Genomic DNA, 19,173 nt, shown 5'->3' on the forward strand with positions numbered 1-19,173 from the left:
CATGAAAAAAAATAACATATTTTATTATGTTTTGTCTACTAAATTTGAGTATTGAGTGTTCTAAAAGAAAAACAAGAACAGATTATAGGGTCATGGCCAACGCCTGGCCGGTAATAGATTAATTTATTAAATATTCTTACTATATTTGAAAAAATACACTTACAGTACATTATTTATTTATTAGAAATCTGATAGTCATGACTTGACAGATTTCCCCTATGCGTCATTATAAGTAAGTCTATGTGTATACTTATTAAATATCTAAATCAAAGTATAAACATCTAAATAAAGTATATTGCATAGCCATGTCAACTTTTTAACAATTTATTTTAAATCTTTCGTTGAAATAACAGGCGTTAGCCCAATGCGTTACAACGGAATAAACACAATCAACAACTAATAAATAGTGAGACACGACACTGAACTCTATAAATCAGTGACATATATTATTAATTATAAACTATTATTATAGCGTATAATAAATAAATATCACTATGCACGACCTAGTTCGATTTTATTCTAATTAGTAGTCAAAATATTTATTCGCGAAATTAGGAAAGTATAGAAACACCTAATCTATGATGATCGATCAGATTTATAATTATATAATAATCAGCAATTCTGATCTCCCAGACACGATAGAAATATCGAAAAACACTAGAGTTCATATGGGATTCGAGCCCTTGTCTTTTATATATTGGTCACCAGCGATACCATTAGTATTTCAGGCCTTTTAGTTGAATAAATTACCTATGCAATAGGGTTTGCACAAAGCAATGACATCATGATGACACCGAGTAAGATTATATTTGTGCACTTTTTTCTGAAGAACCGCCTTCTATTTTTTCGAATTTTGTATATAAAATATAATGTTCATTACATAAGGTCATACTATTTTTCATACATGTTTTATTGTCGCTAAGGTTAACATGTATTAACACATTTGTATAAATTCTTATCATTCAATTTCCAATCTTCAACGGAATCAACTCATTTTCATTTCACTTTCCAAGGTCAATTTCCATGTTTTAATTTGTATTTAGACCATGTTTATTCCCCATTACACGTCGACTATCATCATATCTTCGTTTCCTGTGACAATTTCATTATTCAAAGTCAGGAACACGATTGTTATTGTGTATTATGTGCCAAAAAACATATGTTTTTTAAAATCATCACCGTGACACTTTGTGATATATTTTTTCTCTCAATCATCAGTTTAAAATCATGTTATATCATCCATTATTGTTTGCAGGTGTGTTCTTAATACCATACTTTATAGTATTGATAGTGTGTGGTATACCTATGCTTTTTATGGAACTAGCCGTAGGACAGTTTACAGGCCGAGGACCCATCGGAGCTCTAGGACAAGTCTGCCCTTTATTTAAAGGTAAATATATTTAGATTATGTATCGAACAACACTGTACAACAAAATAATTTAACCACAAATGAAAGATAAAAATCTCGACAGTTTTGCTCTGACAAAATTCTCAAAAAACATTTTAACTGTATACTTGAAATTTGAATTCTTAGAAACGGCCGGGGCAGGTATAAATAAATTCTCTTATCTCAAATCTTTCTTTGCGCGGTATGCGATCCTACGACTGTATACGCTGTTATTTTTGATATAACGGTGAATATTATTATGCATATTACTCCACGTGTAACCGTTAAAAATGCTTAAATAAACTACAAAAACTACTACTATGTATATAAACATAAAATAATACTAATCTTTTTTGCAACTTTTTTATATTTTAAAAATCCATGATTATAATTCAGAGTTTAAAGCTTTCCATTAAAATAATTAAATTTGTACTATTTATATAATAAAAATGTTTATATAACAGTTTTCAATAATAAAGTCAATGACGTATAAAAACGAGAAAGAGTAAAACTAATAAAAAAATACATGAAACTCGAGTTATTTTATCTTTGTGGAAAATAAATTATTGTACAATTTAATTAAGACGTCTAGAATCAATATAAGACTCAATGTTACATTCTTACTTTTGATTAAAATGCAAAAATGTACATTATTGATCATAAAAAAATATATTTTTCATAAATTTTTAGATATCCAAAAAAATCATGATATAGTAATCTCAAATGATGTTTTTATGTTAATATTAGTCTGAGATTAGAATTAAACTAACACTAATCAACTTATACTACCAAAATAAAAATAAAAAATCAATCAAGATAACAACCAGTGTCGTTCTGGACACATCTGAGTTCCATTAAGTCAAACGCTGACCTCTGATTAGTGATTTATGTTTATCTGGGTTTAATATAACTTTTCTTTGGATACGTTCATTAAAGTATCACTTTAAAATGATTTTATAAAAATAAAATGTACAATTTGTATTATTATTAAAAACTTGTCTTAGAGCTATTTAGTAAAATTCATAAAAAAATGTACATGCCTGATCTTGATTCTAGATTGAATATGTATATTAATTATTTATTTTATTGTTTATGTTTTTAGGTGCTGGATTGGCGAGCGTTGTTATATCATTCCTAATGTCAACGTATTATTGTGTGATAATAGCTTATGCAATTTATTATTTCTTTGCATCGTTCAAATCGGAAATGCCATGGTCGGATTGTTCGAATAGATGGAACACGCCTGATTGTTGGATGCCCGAAAGTTTAGAACACAATATTTCTAGACCGGCTCATTCGAAAACGCCTTCGGAAGAATTCTTCGAGTAATTTGATTGTTTATTTATAAGGATATATCAGAAAGTAAAGGTATTTTGCCCCTTTTACATATTAATTGTAAATAGTATCGGCTAGCAATTCAACTTATTAGAGATTTACAACATATTTTTTGTAAACTATGGCTATTGAGTTATGGGTTTTCATACACCAACTTTTGCACTTTTTCGTCGGACTACATTGGAATGAAACAGTCAGAAGTCCATATCATTTTGATTTTCGGACAGTAGTAGTTAATTCACTTATCTGCGCTGATCCATGACACTATTTCGTGCACCGATATTATTTTTGTGATTTTTTCCCCGATGCCTTAAACTGCTGCGATGGAATGGTCGAAAAAAGTTCTAGTACACTCGTACAATTGCTGAAGTAAAAGACATGCATCACTATATTAGTTAATGAATTTCAATGGATATCAATATCTTACTATCATAAAAATGAATGAGCGCTCACTTGGTGTATTTTATAGTGCGGTAACCATTTTAAGCTAATGTGTCAACTATATGTAACAGTACTGCTAATTTATAGGAATGGTGTTTTGAATTGTAAACACACATTTAATGTTTTCATTTGACACACTCGCATATTTAGTCATTTTTTTTACAAAATACAACTAATAGTGTATTATAAATTCATTATATTTGCCGTGGGTACCATAGAAAACTTTCGGTTCATCTATACCAATTTTATGTACTTTCTATTTGTACCACAGTAGTTTTTTTAGACGCTAAAAGAATAATCTGATGTATTATAATAATATTAAATCAAATACCTTTACTTTTTTATTTACCTTAATTGCATATAAATAATTTAACATAATATTAATGATAATTTATTGTATCAGAAATAAGGTGTTGAAAGTGAGCGAAGGTATACAGCATCCTGGAGAGTTACGGTGGGAATTAGTGGCATGTCTAATATGCGCGTGGATGTTGGTTTACTTTGCTATATGGAAAAGTATTAAATCATCGGCCAAAGTTCGCTATTTCACTGCCACTTTTCCGTTTCTTCTCATAATCATATTCTTGGGGAGGTCGCTCACTCTAGATGGCGCCGACAAAGGCCTGCGATACTTTTTCAAACCCAACTGGGCTTTGCTGGGCGACGCTAAGGTATAAATATCGCTGACTACACTACTGCGAAGGACGTGATAAAATCGAGTATTGCAACGAGGTCATACTTTAAAATAGATGTAATTTTTAGGTCTGGATCAATGCGGTAGCGCAGAACTTTAACTCAATAGGCATCGCGTTCGGATCGATGATATCGTTCGCCAGCTACAATCGGTTCCACAACAACTTCTTGCATGATACCCTAGCCGTTTCGTTTGTCAACGCTATTACCAGTTTGCTAGTAGGCATATTTACGTTTGCCACAATAGGAAATATAGCGACCGAGCAAAACACAGACGTAGAAGCCGTTATAAAAGACGGTGATTTTCAAACTTTTATTATTATAAATATATAATATTTAGAATAGCTTATTACGATTATATTAATGTACAGGTCCTGGTTTAATATTCGTTGTGTACCCACAAGCTATTGCTAAGATGCCAGCGTCACAATTATGGGCCGTCTTGTTCTTTTTCATGTTGTTATGCTTAGGACTCAACAGCCAGGTAAATTTATAAATTATTAATTTATATTAATCAATATGTATTACCATATGTTTGCTTATTCTAGTTTGCAATAGTTGAAGTCGTCGTGACTTCCATCCAAGATGGTTTTCCAAAATGGATCAAAAAGAGGCTTGTTTATCATGAGCTTCTAGTGTTGATTGTTTGTGTAGTGTCATTTTTATTCGGATTGCCAAATATAGTTCAGGTATTTTATACTATATACTACTTTTATATTCAACATTTAAAATCAATATCAGAAATGTCCGTTAAAATATGGTTTCTTTACTGTATATATGCAAAAGTATAGAACAGATTAGTATCTGACCGCTCCAAAACTAGTCTCTTAAAATCACAATGTATTTTTAAAACAATATTTTATAGTTTTACATTACAGAAGACAGAGTAAATACAATAGAAATTATCTATAAAAACTTTCAGATTGATTGTAATATATCTCTGAAATAGTGACAGTTATATTATTGAAAACTAGACAGCCGATCATTCAAAGAATTAAATATATTTGTATTTTGCTATAATATATCTAATGACTTCATTCAATATTTAAAAAAACAAGAGTGCTGATAATTGACTATAAGTTATTTTATGTAAAAAAAAAGGCATGTTAAACAAATCATATTGTTCGTACATTTTTAATATTCAAATCAAAATGTCTTAAAATTTCAGAGCGGAATCTATTATTTTCAACTCATAGACCACTATGCCGCCTCAATATCTATCACATACCTAGCCTTCTTTGAAATCATAGCTATAACATGGTTTTATGGTACCAAAAGACTCTCGAGGAACGTCAAGCAGATGACGGGTAAAACGCCTTCGTTATATTTCAGAACTTGTTGGTTGATAGCAGCTCCGCTCTTACTATTTGTAAGTTAATAGAATCATACATCCAATTGTTTAATACGAATAAATAAGAAATAATATATTATATATGTTACAGTCTGTTTGGGTGTTCAGCTTGATTGACTATGAACCGCCGACTTACAAGAACGGTCATTACCATTATCCCCGCTGGGCCGAAGCCATCGGCTGGATCATGGCTTCGCTTTCATTGATTTGCATTCCTGGATATGCAGCTATCATTATTACAAGATCTGAAGGGGACACGTTTGCCGAGGTATTTCATTTTATTGTAATAGACGAGTCTCCTTTCCTTTGCCAGGCTGACACTGACATTCTTATTCACATCATCCAAATACCGAAGTCTTGGCCCATTTATTTTGCCTGACGTCATTAATAATACAATAACCAAGGTCCCTTTCATACAAAGCTATTGATTTCTCGAAAGTATACTAATTTATTTGTATATGTGCAGGATCCCTTACATATTTTGCTTTTTACTCATTAAAACTCTAGTAAAATCTGAATTATGCTAATATATAAAATGTATATATGAGGATTTGTACAAATTTGTTGTACTATGTTAGCATCTTTAATTAATGAATTTATATCTAGAGAAATCCTAACTTTTATGTGATTACATGTATAAGTCTGTAATGATATTACTATTTTAATTGCAGAAATTAAGAAATTCAATCCGACCGGTGATCTTTGAATGCAAAATTTGTGGAGAACACAATTGTGAACACTACGATGATACGATTTCGACAGGGCCCGACGTGATTAGGGAATTGTCACCGGTTATAACGACTTTGAGTACTTCTTCTCCAATGAGTATGGGACCGCAGACTCCGAGCTCGCCAACGACTCCACATTGATCGACGATAATAGTCATCCAATCAGCAGTATTTTAATTGTTAAAAATTTAACATATCTTTTAAATGTGATATTTTCAGATGAATAATTATAAATTAATTGTCTGATTACGTTATACAACATTGATATTGGATTTAAGTTTGCTAATATATATATTATATAAAATATGTATGATTTATTAAAGTAATACTTTATACTCTTGCCTCAAACTCTTCTACCACTGGCCGTTAAATAAATATTAGTTTTACTTTTAAAAAAGACAAATAATATATTGCATTTTTTTTCTATAATGTATTATATAACTTAAATGACATTACTATTTTAGATATTCAATCAATAATGCATTGACAATAATAGTATGCGTAGTAAATCTATTTACATAGTTATAAATATGATTGTGAATATTAAATAAGAACAACCCATGCATAGCTTCAAGCTCAATAGAATAATAGTTTAATGTGTAGGAATAATTATTTATTATATGCCATAAAACATTCCACAAGTTTAAGTATTTAATAAGAAATAAATGAAATACTCTTTTTAACGAAGTACGACATTTGATATGCAATATACAACGTTGTGTAACGAACTAGTATATTATTTTTGATTTTTTCATAATCTATAATATATAGAATCGAATTTTAGCAACATTTTTAGTGATGTATAGTTTATTATATAAAGATTTAATGAACAATATTATTATATGTATAATTAATATTTATAAGCAATAATTGTTTGTTATTCAGCTCAGTCAATAAAATTATGTTTAGAAATTATGTTTACTTTATTTACAAATAATTATAATAAATAAAAAGCGCCGATTAGTCTTTGACGATAAAAGTAGTACGTTCTGAATTATTTACATCTTTTAGCACATGTACATATTTTGGATGCTCCATTCATGATCAAGAGAGAAGCATTCATCTCCCAAGTGAATTATTGTTACATTGAATGACGCATTGTGACATATTTTTTGTCATAGCAAAGGCAATGCAACATCGCCTACAGCGAATTCAATTCTCATTTGAATGATTTCTGGGAATAAGCATATTCTCGACTTCAAATGTGCCAATCAGAATGATGAGTTCAATACCTTTACAACCAACCACGTCCCATTGCAAATTTTTGGTAGTTCAAATTCCTTAACAGCATAATACAGCTACCAACTTTGAAGGTGAATTTGTGTTGTGATAGTCCACATACATTAGAGTAATTTAAGTCAACTGGATAAATGGTAGTTAATTTTTCGGCCATTATCTTATCAATTGAGTAAAATGAATGTGCTGCATCCGGCATCATCTTTTGAATCAAGAACTTTCATCGAATTTAACATTAACTATGCAAGCAGGAAGACAATCTTTAGTATAGATGCAATAAACCAAAACTTTTTGTGTACCATCAACATAGAATAGGCAAATAATTTATGCTATAGTAGTACCAAGACTAATTTTATTATATTGGTCATGATATGATATTTGTGCAATTTATACAGTAAATAAACATTCAAGTAACAATGGTAAAAAATAATTAATTATCAACAAGATTATTTATTTATCATTCAAAAATAAATTATAATATTATATATAACAAGCTAAGGTTATCATAAGAAGTGTTATGAATTGCTGATTAGCAATATAATTATGTACTGATACGTGTATGAATATTTAGTTATGTATTTGCGACGTATAAGTTTAGAGCTGCACACATTTGTGTGAGTGATTTTGTACTAGACTTTCCTTAACGGATATGGGAAGTTCAACATTTTACTTAGAATGTAAAACGGAATAATTTACGTTGATATTTTTTCACTGTAGAATGAAAAATATTCTTTTTAATTAATAAATATTTTATAAAAATACAATATATTCATAACAAATCAATAACTAGGTTCTTATCGTATTTTTCTATTAACGATATCTTTAAAGTATTTTATTTTACTTTTTGAAAACACATTAAAATTTTGTCGTTTTTAATTATTTACCCTTCTCCGTGGAAAACAAAAAAATTTATATGTGAATCAAAAAATCGGTACATGAAAACTTCATAGGACATTTTAAATACAGTTTCGTCATTAGAGAACAAAGAATATCAGAAACCATGATGTAAGCAAGAATGCTTCAAAATCATTCCAGGGTCAGTATTCAGCATTAGACATTCGACATACAGTCGTTATTTCACGAAACACCACATCTAGTCGATCGGCCGGCCGACCCAAAAAGACACTTTCTAATTACCCCTGTACCTGTTGACTGAGACTGAATTTGGCCCTGCACTTGCGCTCCAAGCATACATTAAAAAGTCATACCGCGACCACATGCTGCAAACATTAAAAAATAAATTTAGCTTATTTGTTCTACATTTCTGTACAATATATGTATACAGTGTATACATATATTGTATAAAAAAAAAAACATGGACATGTCTGATTTTAATTATTAAATAGATGTATGCATATACATATTTTTATAATATGTATAAATAAACCAATAAATAAATTAATATTAATTGCAAATATCGTACTATATAAAATATTTAAATTTTCAATGTCAGATGGGTTAATAATATTCACAAACAATATGGATGATGCAATAATTCTGAGAATATTTATTTGAGCATTTTTTAACAACACATGACATCATTAGTTATTTTTCAACATGAGAGTACTGACGTTTGAAACGATAACCTTGTTACTGTTCATAACTTCTATTTATTCAGGTAAAATATATATTTATTAAATATTAGTTGATTTTAACATAATGGTATTTTTTATAAATATATAGAATGTCCAAGTATTGTATCTAAACTGCAGTGGGGCGGTCGTCCGAATAAAGAGGTTGATTATTTATTAATTCCGATCAAAAATGTGATAATACAACACACAGCAGGTGGTGAATGTAGCACTGCGACTACTTGTACCGATACAGTTTTAAATATTCAGAATTATCATATAGATAATTTGAAATGGCATGATATTGGTTATAAGTATGTATGGTTTATTCTATATTTTATTCAATATGTTAAAGTTTATTAATAAACAAATAATTAGTTTTATTGTTGGCGGTGATGGAAATATATACGAAGGTGTCGGTTGGCTTCGAGTGGGCGCTCATACATATCATTGGAACACAAAGAGTATTGGAATTTCATTCATTGGAGATTTTTCAGGTAATAAATAATAAAAATATAATTTATTATTAGCACGTATGTATTTAACGTAAAAAATATGTTTGCAGAAAAGATGCCTAGTGCAAAAGCGATTGATAACGTTAAAAAGTTGTTAGAATGCGGCGTCCAAAGCGGGAAGTTGGATTCGCATTATAAACTCTTTGGTCATAGACAATTGATTCCCACTCTGAGTCCGGGAACAGTTTTCTATCGTGATATAACAACTTGGCCTCATTTCTCGACAGACACGTCTTAAATGAAAGTATTTACTATCGTACTAATTGAATCTTAAATGGAAAATTATATATGCTTAATAATATTACTTGATAGCTAATTTTAATAACTTGAAGTTATTAGAGCTTCCTTACAAACGATCGCATATGGTATCAAAATAAAAATGAGTATAACTTATATGTAAAATGTACTGAAAGTTTAAATTCTCAGAAAATATTTTTTTGCACATTATTTTTGTTAAATTACAATGTAAAAATATGATTTCAATAAAATAATAGCTGGAATTTTTATTGGTATAAGTAATTTATTGTAAGACTTAAAATTAAATAACCGATGGGTCAGGTCATATTCGCTGATGTTAATCTATGGTAGGGATCGGCAACATGTTTTACTAGAACATATTTTAGAAATGCAGGAGTTTAGCGGAAACCGTGGTATAAAGATAAGGGAGGGGTAATATATAAACATGAAAATCAATCAAACATGAGATCAAAGTGTATTTTTGTACACACACATGGAGATTTTAAAATGACACTATAGTATTTTAGCGGCGTCACAAAGCCATCAATTTAATTTGACCCACATTAGTTGCTATAACCTGCCGACAGGGCCGGCCCGAGGGGCAGGCAGTACAGGCGATCGCCTGGGGCGCTAGATCTTGTGGGGCGCCGTGATACCAAATAAAGGCGCAATATTCACTTAAAATTATCAAATAATATTGTTAAAGAATATAATCTGATATTAGTTTTTTATACACTACTGTGTACTCTTTAAATTATTTCACACGTAAAAAATCACAACAAAAAATAAATTATAAATTCTTAAATACCCACAATCGTAAATTAACTGGTTTAAAATTTTAATTTTACGCAACCCACAGATTGAAAACTATTGATAAACAAGTCTAAAAATATTGACTAAATTTTTTATTTCACTTTTTAATACCAAAGTTCCTGTATTTTATCTTTTAACTAAAGGCGGCCCTCGACTTTCGCACAATTAAAAAAAAAAACAATTTTTTTAAATTTAATTTTTCTTTTTAAAAAACGTTCTGATAGCGGTGAATCTTTTGCTTCAATCGGACGTTCGTATGATACAAGCAGGTTTACGATATGTTCAATTTTTCAAAATAAAAATATTATTAAAGAATACATTCAAAATTGTGGAAAAGAAAGATATATTTCCACAATCTTTAATGATATGTTTCCAAAAAAACACAGCAAAAAAAAACATGGATGAAATGGAAAATCTTTGTCATCGTAGATCGATGACCAACATCAAACAGATGTCCCTCTGAGTATTTCAATTATTCAAGCAAAAACTCTTAGTTTGCACAAAGATTGGAAGGATAGATTAAAAAAATATTTTAACACGGTTTTTCAAGCAAGTAACGGTTGGTTTTACAATTTTAAAATGAGGTATTCTTTTCATAATATTAAATTTACTAGAGAGTCGGCTGATGCAGATAAAGATGCTGCAAAAGAATTTATTTCCTAATTATCCAAAATTATTGAAGATGTAGAATATTCCTCTAGCCAAATATTTAATGTAGATGAGACAGGTTTATTTTGGAAAACTCTTTAACAATGAAAAATATGAATGAAGCCTTCACGCACCTTGCCAATTTTTTAAATATTATGGAAGATTGTGATCCCAATGGAGAACGCATATATCAAGTGCGTGGGGCGATCAATAAAAACATAGCATGTTATAAAATACTATATGAAGGAAAGTTAACTCTTGATAACTTTTCAAAAGAAACACCCGCAAACCCCACTTAAACGTGTCTCTTAAACGCCTCTTAAACATCTTATATTTACTTGATAAATAAATATTTTAAAATACACACAATTTCAATTTTTTTTACTTCCCTCGACTTTCGTACATTCAACATTCGCACACATTTTCAGGAACCAATTATGTGCGAAAGTCGAGGGCCGCCTGTATGCATTGCGCGAAATTCTCCAAAACTACCCATTGTCATTGAGCAGATGGCGAATAAACGACTCGTTGAATAAGCGTTAATGAAAAATCAATTTGGTTATTAGTCATTTTATTTACACATGACATTCCAAAAATACAAATGCAAAATAGTGATACATACACGATTTAATTACGTAAAAATAAAATAACACATATTTTATTTTTGATATAGGTATAATTTAATAAAAATTATACAAAAAATTGTAAACTCACAGTTATATATTACTTTTTTATGCATATTCATAAGAATTAGATGTTTTTTTAATGTTATGAGATTCGTATGTATTATATCATATATATATATAATACATAAAAACCTAAATTTAGCTTTGACTATCCTTTAATGACGGCAATCGGCTTGAGCTTTATGCATTTCTTACTTATACCAGCAGCATGACAAGTATCGACGACGTCTGTTACGTTTTTATAAGATTCAGGTGCTTCTTCCATAACTAGTTTGGGTGATGCGACTCTAATTGAAATGCCGAGATCGTTGAGTTTATCTAAAACTTGTTGATAGTCGAGATTTCTTCTAGATTTGGCACGAGATAAAGCCCTTCCCTAAAAATATTAATATATTTACAAATATATATAAAAATTTAAATTGCATTTCAAAAAAAATATTTACAGCTCCGTGACAAGTAGAACCGAATGTGTCGATCATTCCTTGTTCGGTACCGGTAAGAACGTAGCTACAAGTACCCATAGTTCCGCCGATTAATACCGGTTGACCAGTCAATTGATAATCGACGGGAATTAACGGATGATGAGGTGGAAAAGCTCGAGTAGAACCCTATAAAAATTAAATGGCAATTATTCAACATTAATAATTGTTTTAGAAGTGATAAAATTACCTTTCTGTGTACTAATAATGTTTTTAGTTTTCCATCTACTATGTGTTCTTCAACTTTCGCAATATTGTGAGATACGTCGTATATCACATGCATGTCTAGGTCGTCCGGCGCCATTTTAAATTGTTTAGCGAAAGCCTGTCTAGTTAAAAAGGTCATCGAGCTACGATTGACCCAAGCGAAGTTCGCCGCGGCTGCCATTGATTTCAGATAGTCTTGGCCTTCTTTAGAATTGATCCTGGCGCATGCCAATTGTCGGTCGTTTACTTCGATTTTGTCACGCTTCATAGCTTTTTCCATTTCTACTAGAGCGTCCGTGGCGACTTGATGACCGAACCCTCGGCTGCCCGAATGAATCATTACACAGACTTGTCCTATAGTTTCGATTCCCATCTTACTCGCAGCGTACTTATCGTATATTTCATCGACGACTTGTATTTCGGCATAATGGTTTCCGGCTCCTAGTGTACCCAACTAAAATAAAATAAACTGTGTTATATAACTAATTATAATTTAATATAATCTTAAAATATCCTTGAGATAAAAAGGGTAGATATATTTCCAAAATCTTCAATTAAAAAATTATATTTGTCAGCACGCAAAAAAAGCAGCGAAACACAATACATCTGTGTAACAAACACACGGCCCGCTTCTCAAAGTTAGTTTTACTAAAATACTTTTTCTAAAATCATTGTTAATTTTAGGGATTAAAAACGATTTCATTTTTTTAATGAAATTGTTTCGAAATCCTGTAAACGTTGAAATATTTCAATGAGGCAGTAACCATATTAGTTTTAATGGCAGACTCGATCACGGAGAGGATGTTAATAAAACCATGTTAATAAAACCATGAAAAGCTAGTTATGGCACTGGATTAATTTATTACATTAAAAATTATACAACCTGTGGCAAACCGCGTTTTTTAGCCCTCATGCTGACTTTGGAAGGATCTGCGTTTAACATTCTTCCATACTCTTCGCAATGTTCTTTATCTTCGGCCCAAATATAACCTTCGCGAAGTGACCAGTCCATTCCCATTTCGAGGGCTTCGTCCAAATCGCGAGCATTCATCGGTATTATACCCTTAGATCCAACTCCCACTGGAATGTGATCGAACAAACTTTGCGCCAATTGTTCCTTTAATATAAAAAAATTCAAATCAATAAAAAATAAAAAATAATAATAATATGCATATTTACTTTGATAGGTAGAACGTCTTTGGCAGTTAAATTCGTACGAAGCAAACGCACTCCACAATTAATATCGAAACCGACTCCACCGGGCGATACTACAGATTCAGGATCGTTCATATCAAATGCAGCCATATTACCTATAATAAAAATCAATCATCAGTAAAGAAGCAAATTTATAATGATGCAATAAAAACGTACCAATTGCAAAACCGTATCCTGAATGGATATCAGGGAGACCGATGGAACGACCGACTATTCCTGGTAAGGCAGCCACATTTGCTATCTGTTTCACTCCTGGCAAAAAGCCACCAGTCATGCCAGGTCTGCAGGAGTTGCGCAGCTCTTCCAGCATAAGTTTTTCGAGCGAAGCGTTGACATAAAAGATGCCTTCTACTCTCATATTGGGTTGGAAGCCTTTTTTTATCCTCCATGAGTGCGGAGTCAGTTTCTCCAGAAACTTCAACTCTTCGTCATATTGGCGGACAACCATTTTGGGATTAAAAATGTGTTCCGCAAGAATAAATACTTATTTTACAATTAAACGTCAGCCGGCGATTTTACACCTGATACACGCGTGCAAAGGAATCGCGAACACTAATAATCTGTCAATGTGGTTTACGAACATACTACTGTGTTAGATAAATTAAAATAATAAAATATTATTTAAATTTGTATATATGTATACATCAATATTTATACTGATGCCAGTTTATTTTAATTCAGCCACTGTAGTAAAAATATTTTAATTTTAATTAATGACTAATATGAGTGATTAAATAATCAATATTTTAATATCTTGTTAGGGCCTATTTATCTATTTATTCATTATAGCCAAAATTAAGCGGCACACTTGGTCGGCCCATTCTTTTGGTGGACCTCGACGGAAAAGTAGTGACCGGTGGTGCCTCGTACACCGTTCAATCGCATATACATATGTACATATTTAATTTTTCAACATGTAACTAAACTATATTTCAAAAAATAATACTGCATCAGCTCAATATGCGTGTAATTGCCACACGTCACAATCTGTCTGCTAAAATCAAATGGTTGAAGCTCTAGAATACATTGCATTTGTAATATCAAATTAAATATAAATAATACAAAATATTTAATACTATAATACATTATATTTAATATCAAATTAAATATAAATAGTGAAAATAACATTTCATTAGTAAATATTCGTTATTCAAATTTGATTTGACTTTCATATTCACCTGACTGTAACGATATAATCATAATTGGTGATAAAAGTAAATTAATAAATGAAAATATAAATTAAGAAATTACAAATCTGACAGCCCTATTCGTATGACCTTGTGACGTTTGTTTAACGTCATTTTTATTCGTTGGCGATCCAGAATACGCTACGATTTTTAATATGCGTCACCATTTCTATATATTTCTTTACTCTATGGAGTGACCATATTAAAATATTACATCTACAAGCTAGCCGTAGGCTCGATTTTCTTCACTTCTTGTAGCTGCTACTCTAATTTGTTCGACATGTTCCGGAATATAAATTTGCCTTCAATCGTCGTTCATAATAGCACAACTGACCTGAGCAAATATTTTTAGATCCATGCGGACCGTATGAGCTGGAGGTTCGAGCACACCATATGCAACTCGGGACTTTTCAGAATCTCAAATAATATGTATTTCTCTACAAATAAGTAAAGTTTCTTTGCATTTATCTAATGAATTTTGATCTAATTTTCCCGAAGTATAAAATATGGTCGTATTTTTATCGGTTAAGTGTGATTTTATTTAAAAATAATTGTACATACAGCGAATCATGGCAACCCCGTCAAGGGGCTGAAGAAAGTACGTCTATCTGCTGGCGTACAATCTGACGAAATGGCATCTGCGAAAGCAGGAGATGGCTCCCACACGGCCGACGTATCAGCGCTCGCTTTCTACGACGGAAAGCTTTTTAGCGGCGCAGACGACGGTCACTTAAAGGCACGAAATTTATAACTTTTCAACCTCTGCATAACCTATGACAGGGTTGCCATATGTACCGGCGATGGCCTGTGTTTATTTTCATTGTACACTGTTATATTTACCTACATAATATCTGAAATCAATACGCTAATATCGACGTCGATATAAATATGTATTCTAAAAGTAATTATAAATGTATTTTGTTGCCAGATATGGAGTCAAGATCTGAAATTATTAAACGACATTGAAGCTCATCCTGTAAATGTATACGCAATCGCAATAGCGCCTTCGTCGAACTCGAATAGCACTCCAACTTTGTATTCTTCTTCTAACGACGGTACCATCAAAGCGTGGTGCGCTCAAACTGGCAAATTCAAAACTGATTTAATCAATTACGATAATGAAGTTGAAGTTTTATATGTGTACAATGGAATATTGTATGCGGGAGACGACAAAGGAAGTGTAAGATATTTTATATTATGTGTGACGTTTTATGATCAATATCAGATATGTACTATATTAAAGTGAATAGACGTCCGCCTTTAAGAAAAAAAATTTTGTCCTCGTGGAAGAAACATTTTTTTTAACTCTCAGCAATTTATCCTCAAATAAAAATGTTCAGTATAGCCTTTTTTACTTCAGTGTCCATATTTTCAAAATTTGGTCACCTTGTAAATATATGCAGAAATGAAGAGCAAACTAGCATTTTAGACTAGGCTTTTAAAATCAGACAAATTTTACATTGCCTAAAATGCGTTTTTCAATAAACTTAATGATCATCAGCTAATTGTTATGAAAATGTCATCCGTATGTAGACTGGACAAGATTAAGTTTTATAATAATAATTTGGCTTATTAAAAAAGTCGGAAATCGCAATCTGATATTGATTCTATGCGTCATAAATGTTTATATATCCATATTTAGTAATAAAATATAATGTTTATATATGAATTTATAGATCGGAGTTTTCAAAGACGATAAACTCAAATTAATATTTACGCTTTTGGAAGAAATTAAAGGATTGATAGTACAAGATAATTTAATGTATACCGTTAGAGATCTGGATGTTGTCATCACCGAGTTTTTATCAGGTATAACAATTCTCTTAACACGTTGAATACCGTGTGCACAAATTTGTGCGTTTCGTCGTTTCAACTTCATATAACAAAATCACACGTTAAACTGCATATTTACTGTAACGTATTGATTTAGCACTTGAGCTAAAGAGTTGAAAAAATCGATATACAAAATTCCAGAGGCTCAAAATTCAGATTAAATAAAAATTCATTTCAAGGCTGTGTTTACAGTTTTTTATGATTATATCATATATTATTCCAAAAAAATAAAAGTGTATTTAAACAATTTTTAACACTGTACGCACACTTTTCCTTATTTATTATGTAGTAGCGACCAGAAAATAATTAAAATATCCGAGGCTTTCCTAAAACGGGCTACACCAGTCAATAGCATCTACTTGATTAGTCGTTTTAAAGAACTACATCGCCCTTATTGATCAGCAATGATACCATAAAAAGGCAAATTTCGAAGAAAATGTTTCCATTGTTAATAAGTTTTCTTATTACATGTCTGGGATATACCTATAAATTTTAGTTTCCGTCCTTGCATAAAAAGAATTCTCTTGTGACTAGATCAAAATTGAGGCCTTTTTTATTACTTACGACCTTCGAACGTATTCATTACTCTCTAATCTGAGGTTCGCCACCAATACTTGGAGCTACACATACCACCGGTTAGGAATCACTGAAGTAGGCCATTGTTATTGATATGATCCCTGAGAAACTGGGATCAAAATATGTAACGACATGTTTTCGGTACAACAGTATCAAAGTTGAACGTTGGTGAATTTGACTTGAATTGACCGTAAAGTGTTAAAGTTAAAAAAAATAATTGTATATTTTTTATTTAAAAAAATATATTTGGTGATTCTAAACATAAATTTATTTTTTATTTTATTGGTATGGGATCCACAGTTTGACGTTTACTGATTTTATCATTGTGAATACCAAAAACAATAATTACGGAACTGTATTTTAAATTTGACGTTAAAACGTTAAAAAAATTAAGTTTAGATTGTAGGAATATGTATGCCTGGTATGCAATGTGTTAAATTAACCTATAAAGCAGTTTTCTTCCAAACCGACAAATTATAATTAATCTATTAAATCTGATTTATTTTCAGAGGAAAGTACTAGGTATATGACTAGAGAAACTCTAGTCGGAAAGTCACCGCTGTGTTTAGCTGGTGATAAATTATGTTTTGCTAGCAGGTGCGGTAAAAAAATTTTGTGTCATCATAATAATAAAGAAGATCGTTTTAAACTGTTAGACGAAGTTGAGGTAAGTTTCAGCTTGCTGTGATACCATAAATTTATATATTTATATACAGATTCATGGTTTATTTATAGGCTCATAGTATGATAATAAACTCAATGTGTTCCAAACTTAACGACGATGGTTCTGTCACATTATATACTGGCGGCTGGGACAAGGCTGTGAAGATATGGAGTATCAACGAATCTGGAAAAATAACATTTGTCAAATCATTTGACGTGAACGTCTGCATCAATACGATGTGCATCGGAAGCGGCGGTCAAATCTTCGTCGGCGGCAACGACGGTCTGATTTGCCGATTCGATCATTAAACTCGGCTTTTGCTTTTCTTAAATTCATTAAGTCATCAAGCAATACTTTTTGATATACATAGATAAGACTGCTATATTTGATTGTTTTGTTTTAATTTTGGTATTTATGTGTTTAGCGATAATGTCTACCGAAACCAAAGTGAGGGTCTCATCATTAACTCTTGACTAATATCATCGCTTTTATGACTGCGCCCTTAAAGGAGGGCTTTTTGTTTGATATTAACAATATTTTTCTACTAATATATTTATGATTTTTAAATATATATTATTATAAATAATGTGAAATTGCATGAATTATTTTAAATATTAATCTGTGGCCTTCCATGAATGTACTTGCCAGTGTCATTTATTTGCAGTTGTTAAAGATAATACAAATTTTATACCAAAGAGTTAATAAATATTTAATTAAGATGAATAGTTTTATTTATGTAAATGTGTACCTAAATGATATATGAAGTGGATGAGGCCATGATGTTCTTTCGAAACACCTGCCGTTCCCATTGCAATGATTATATTTATTTATTTAAATTAAATTAAGATCATCGTAACCTAATAGGTTACCCCAATGCGTCACAATGGTCGAAAAAAATAATTGTATTATTTCAATACACAAAAAATAACACATAAAGAAGCCAATAAAAAATCATAAAATATCAAATTTAAATAATACAAACCGTATTAAAGAGTCGGTTGGCCACAGCCATAGGCGAGTCAGCTAGTGCAGACGTTCTAGCCGCAACGACCATCAAAAGAGGACACGATCTTGATTCTCGAAAACGTTCTGGAACCCAAGAATGGAATTCCTCAAGAATATATGGATTGTCGACAGCACCCTTCAGTAATTTGAAAAAATGTTTAGCGGTATACAACTTTCTGTGAGAACTCAGCGAACCATATCCCAATGTACAGACAAATATAAGCTACTATTATATTAAATTTTTAACTGTTGGTAAAGCTTAAGTTTTCTTTTGACAATAAAAAAAATTGCAGTTCTGTACTTTAAAAATAGTCAAAATCTTTATGGTCCTCTTCATTTTCATATTTGAAAAAACTGTAATAACAT

At 31.0% G+C, this 19,173-nt stretch overlaps 4 protein-coding genes across 7 annotated transcripts in view; 3 read left to right on the top strand and 1 right to left on the bottom strand.

The window, feature by feature from the left end:
• ine (solute carrier family 6 member inebriated) overlaps positions 1-6,847 on the top strand; it is a 39,295-nt gene extending 32,448 nt beyond the window's left edge. For 3 of the 4 annotated variants that reach the window (XM_088197912.1, XM_088197913.1, XM_088197914.1), the window contains exons 3-11: positions 1,256-1,390; positions 2,490-2,712; positions 3,567-3,834; positions 3,926-4,154; positions 4,228-4,340; positions 4,405-4,545; positions 5,025-5,225; positions 5,299-5,475; positions 5,879-6,847. In XM_088197912.1, the coding sequence (XP_088054038.1) occupies positions 1,256-1,390; positions 2,490-2,712; positions 3,567-3,834; positions 3,926-4,154; positions 4,228-4,340; positions 4,405-4,545; positions 5,025-5,225; positions 5,299-5,475; positions 5,879-6,076 (1,685 nt within the window). In that variant the 3' untranslated portion in view covers positions 6,077-6,847. Of the gene's footprint in view, positions 1-1,255; positions 1,391-2,489; positions 2,713-3,566; positions 3,835-3,912; positions 4,155-4,227; positions 4,341-4,404; positions 4,546-5,024; positions 5,226-5,298; positions 5,476-5,878 lie in introns of those variants that run through there. The other variant, XM_088197915.1, reaches the window with a different exon arrangement.
• Positions 6,848-8,708: 1,861 nt separating this feature from the next.
• Positions 8,709-9,759, top strand: LOC148229841 (peptidoglycan-recognition protein 2-like). Its single transcript, XM_088197990.1, has 4 exons — positions 8,709-8,789; positions 8,855-9,056; positions 9,121-9,239; positions 9,308-9,759. The coding sequence occupies exons 1-4, from the start codon at positions 8,729-8,731 to the stop codon at positions 9,493-9,495; spliced, it is 570 nt and encodes a 189-aa protein (XP_088054116.1). The 5' UTR covers positions 8,709-8,728; the 3' UTR covers positions 9,496-9,759.
• Positions 9,760-11,509: 1,750 nt separating this feature from the next.
• On the bottom strand, positions 11,510-14,133 carry RtcB (RtcB RNA ligase). The gene is made up of 6 exons (XM_088197934.1): positions 13,699-14,133; positions 13,507-13,637; positions 13,211-13,444; positions 12,311-12,781; positions 12,085-12,249; positions 11,510-12,017 (listed from the first exon to the last, which is right to left on the bottom strand). Exons 1-6 carry the CDS (start codon positions 13,988-13,990, stop codon positions 11,790-11,792), a joined length of 1,521 nt encoding a protein of 506 aa, XP_088054060.1. The 5' UTR covers positions 13,991-14,133; the 3' UTR covers positions 11,510-11,789.
• Positions 14,134-15,284: 1,151 nt separating this feature from the next.
• LOC148229843 (uncharacterized) lies at positions 15,285-18,521 on the top strand. The gene is made up of 5 exons (XM_088197977.1): positions 15,285-15,465; positions 15,658-15,909; positions 16,406-16,538; positions 17,648-17,805; positions 17,874-18,521. The coding sequence occupies exons 1-5, from the start codon at positions 15,361-15,363 to the stop codon at positions 18,108-18,110; spliced, it is 885 nt and encodes a 294-aa protein (XP_088054103.1). The 5' UTR covers positions 15,285-15,360; the 3' UTR covers positions 18,111-18,521.
• The last annotated feature ends 652 nt before the right edge of the window (positions 18,522-19,173 follow it).

The sequence above is a fragment of the Plectrocnemia conspersa genome, unplaced genomic scaffold, assembly GCF_051122295.1.
Source record: "Plectrocnemia conspersa isolate PC_06_02 unplaced genomic scaffold, ASM5112229v1 ptg000011l, whole genome shotgun sequence".
In the NCBI taxonomy this organism is placed as follows: domain Eukaryota; kingdom Metazoa; phylum Arthropoda; class Insecta; order Trichoptera; family Polycentropodidae; genus Plectrocnemia; species Plectrocnemia conspersa.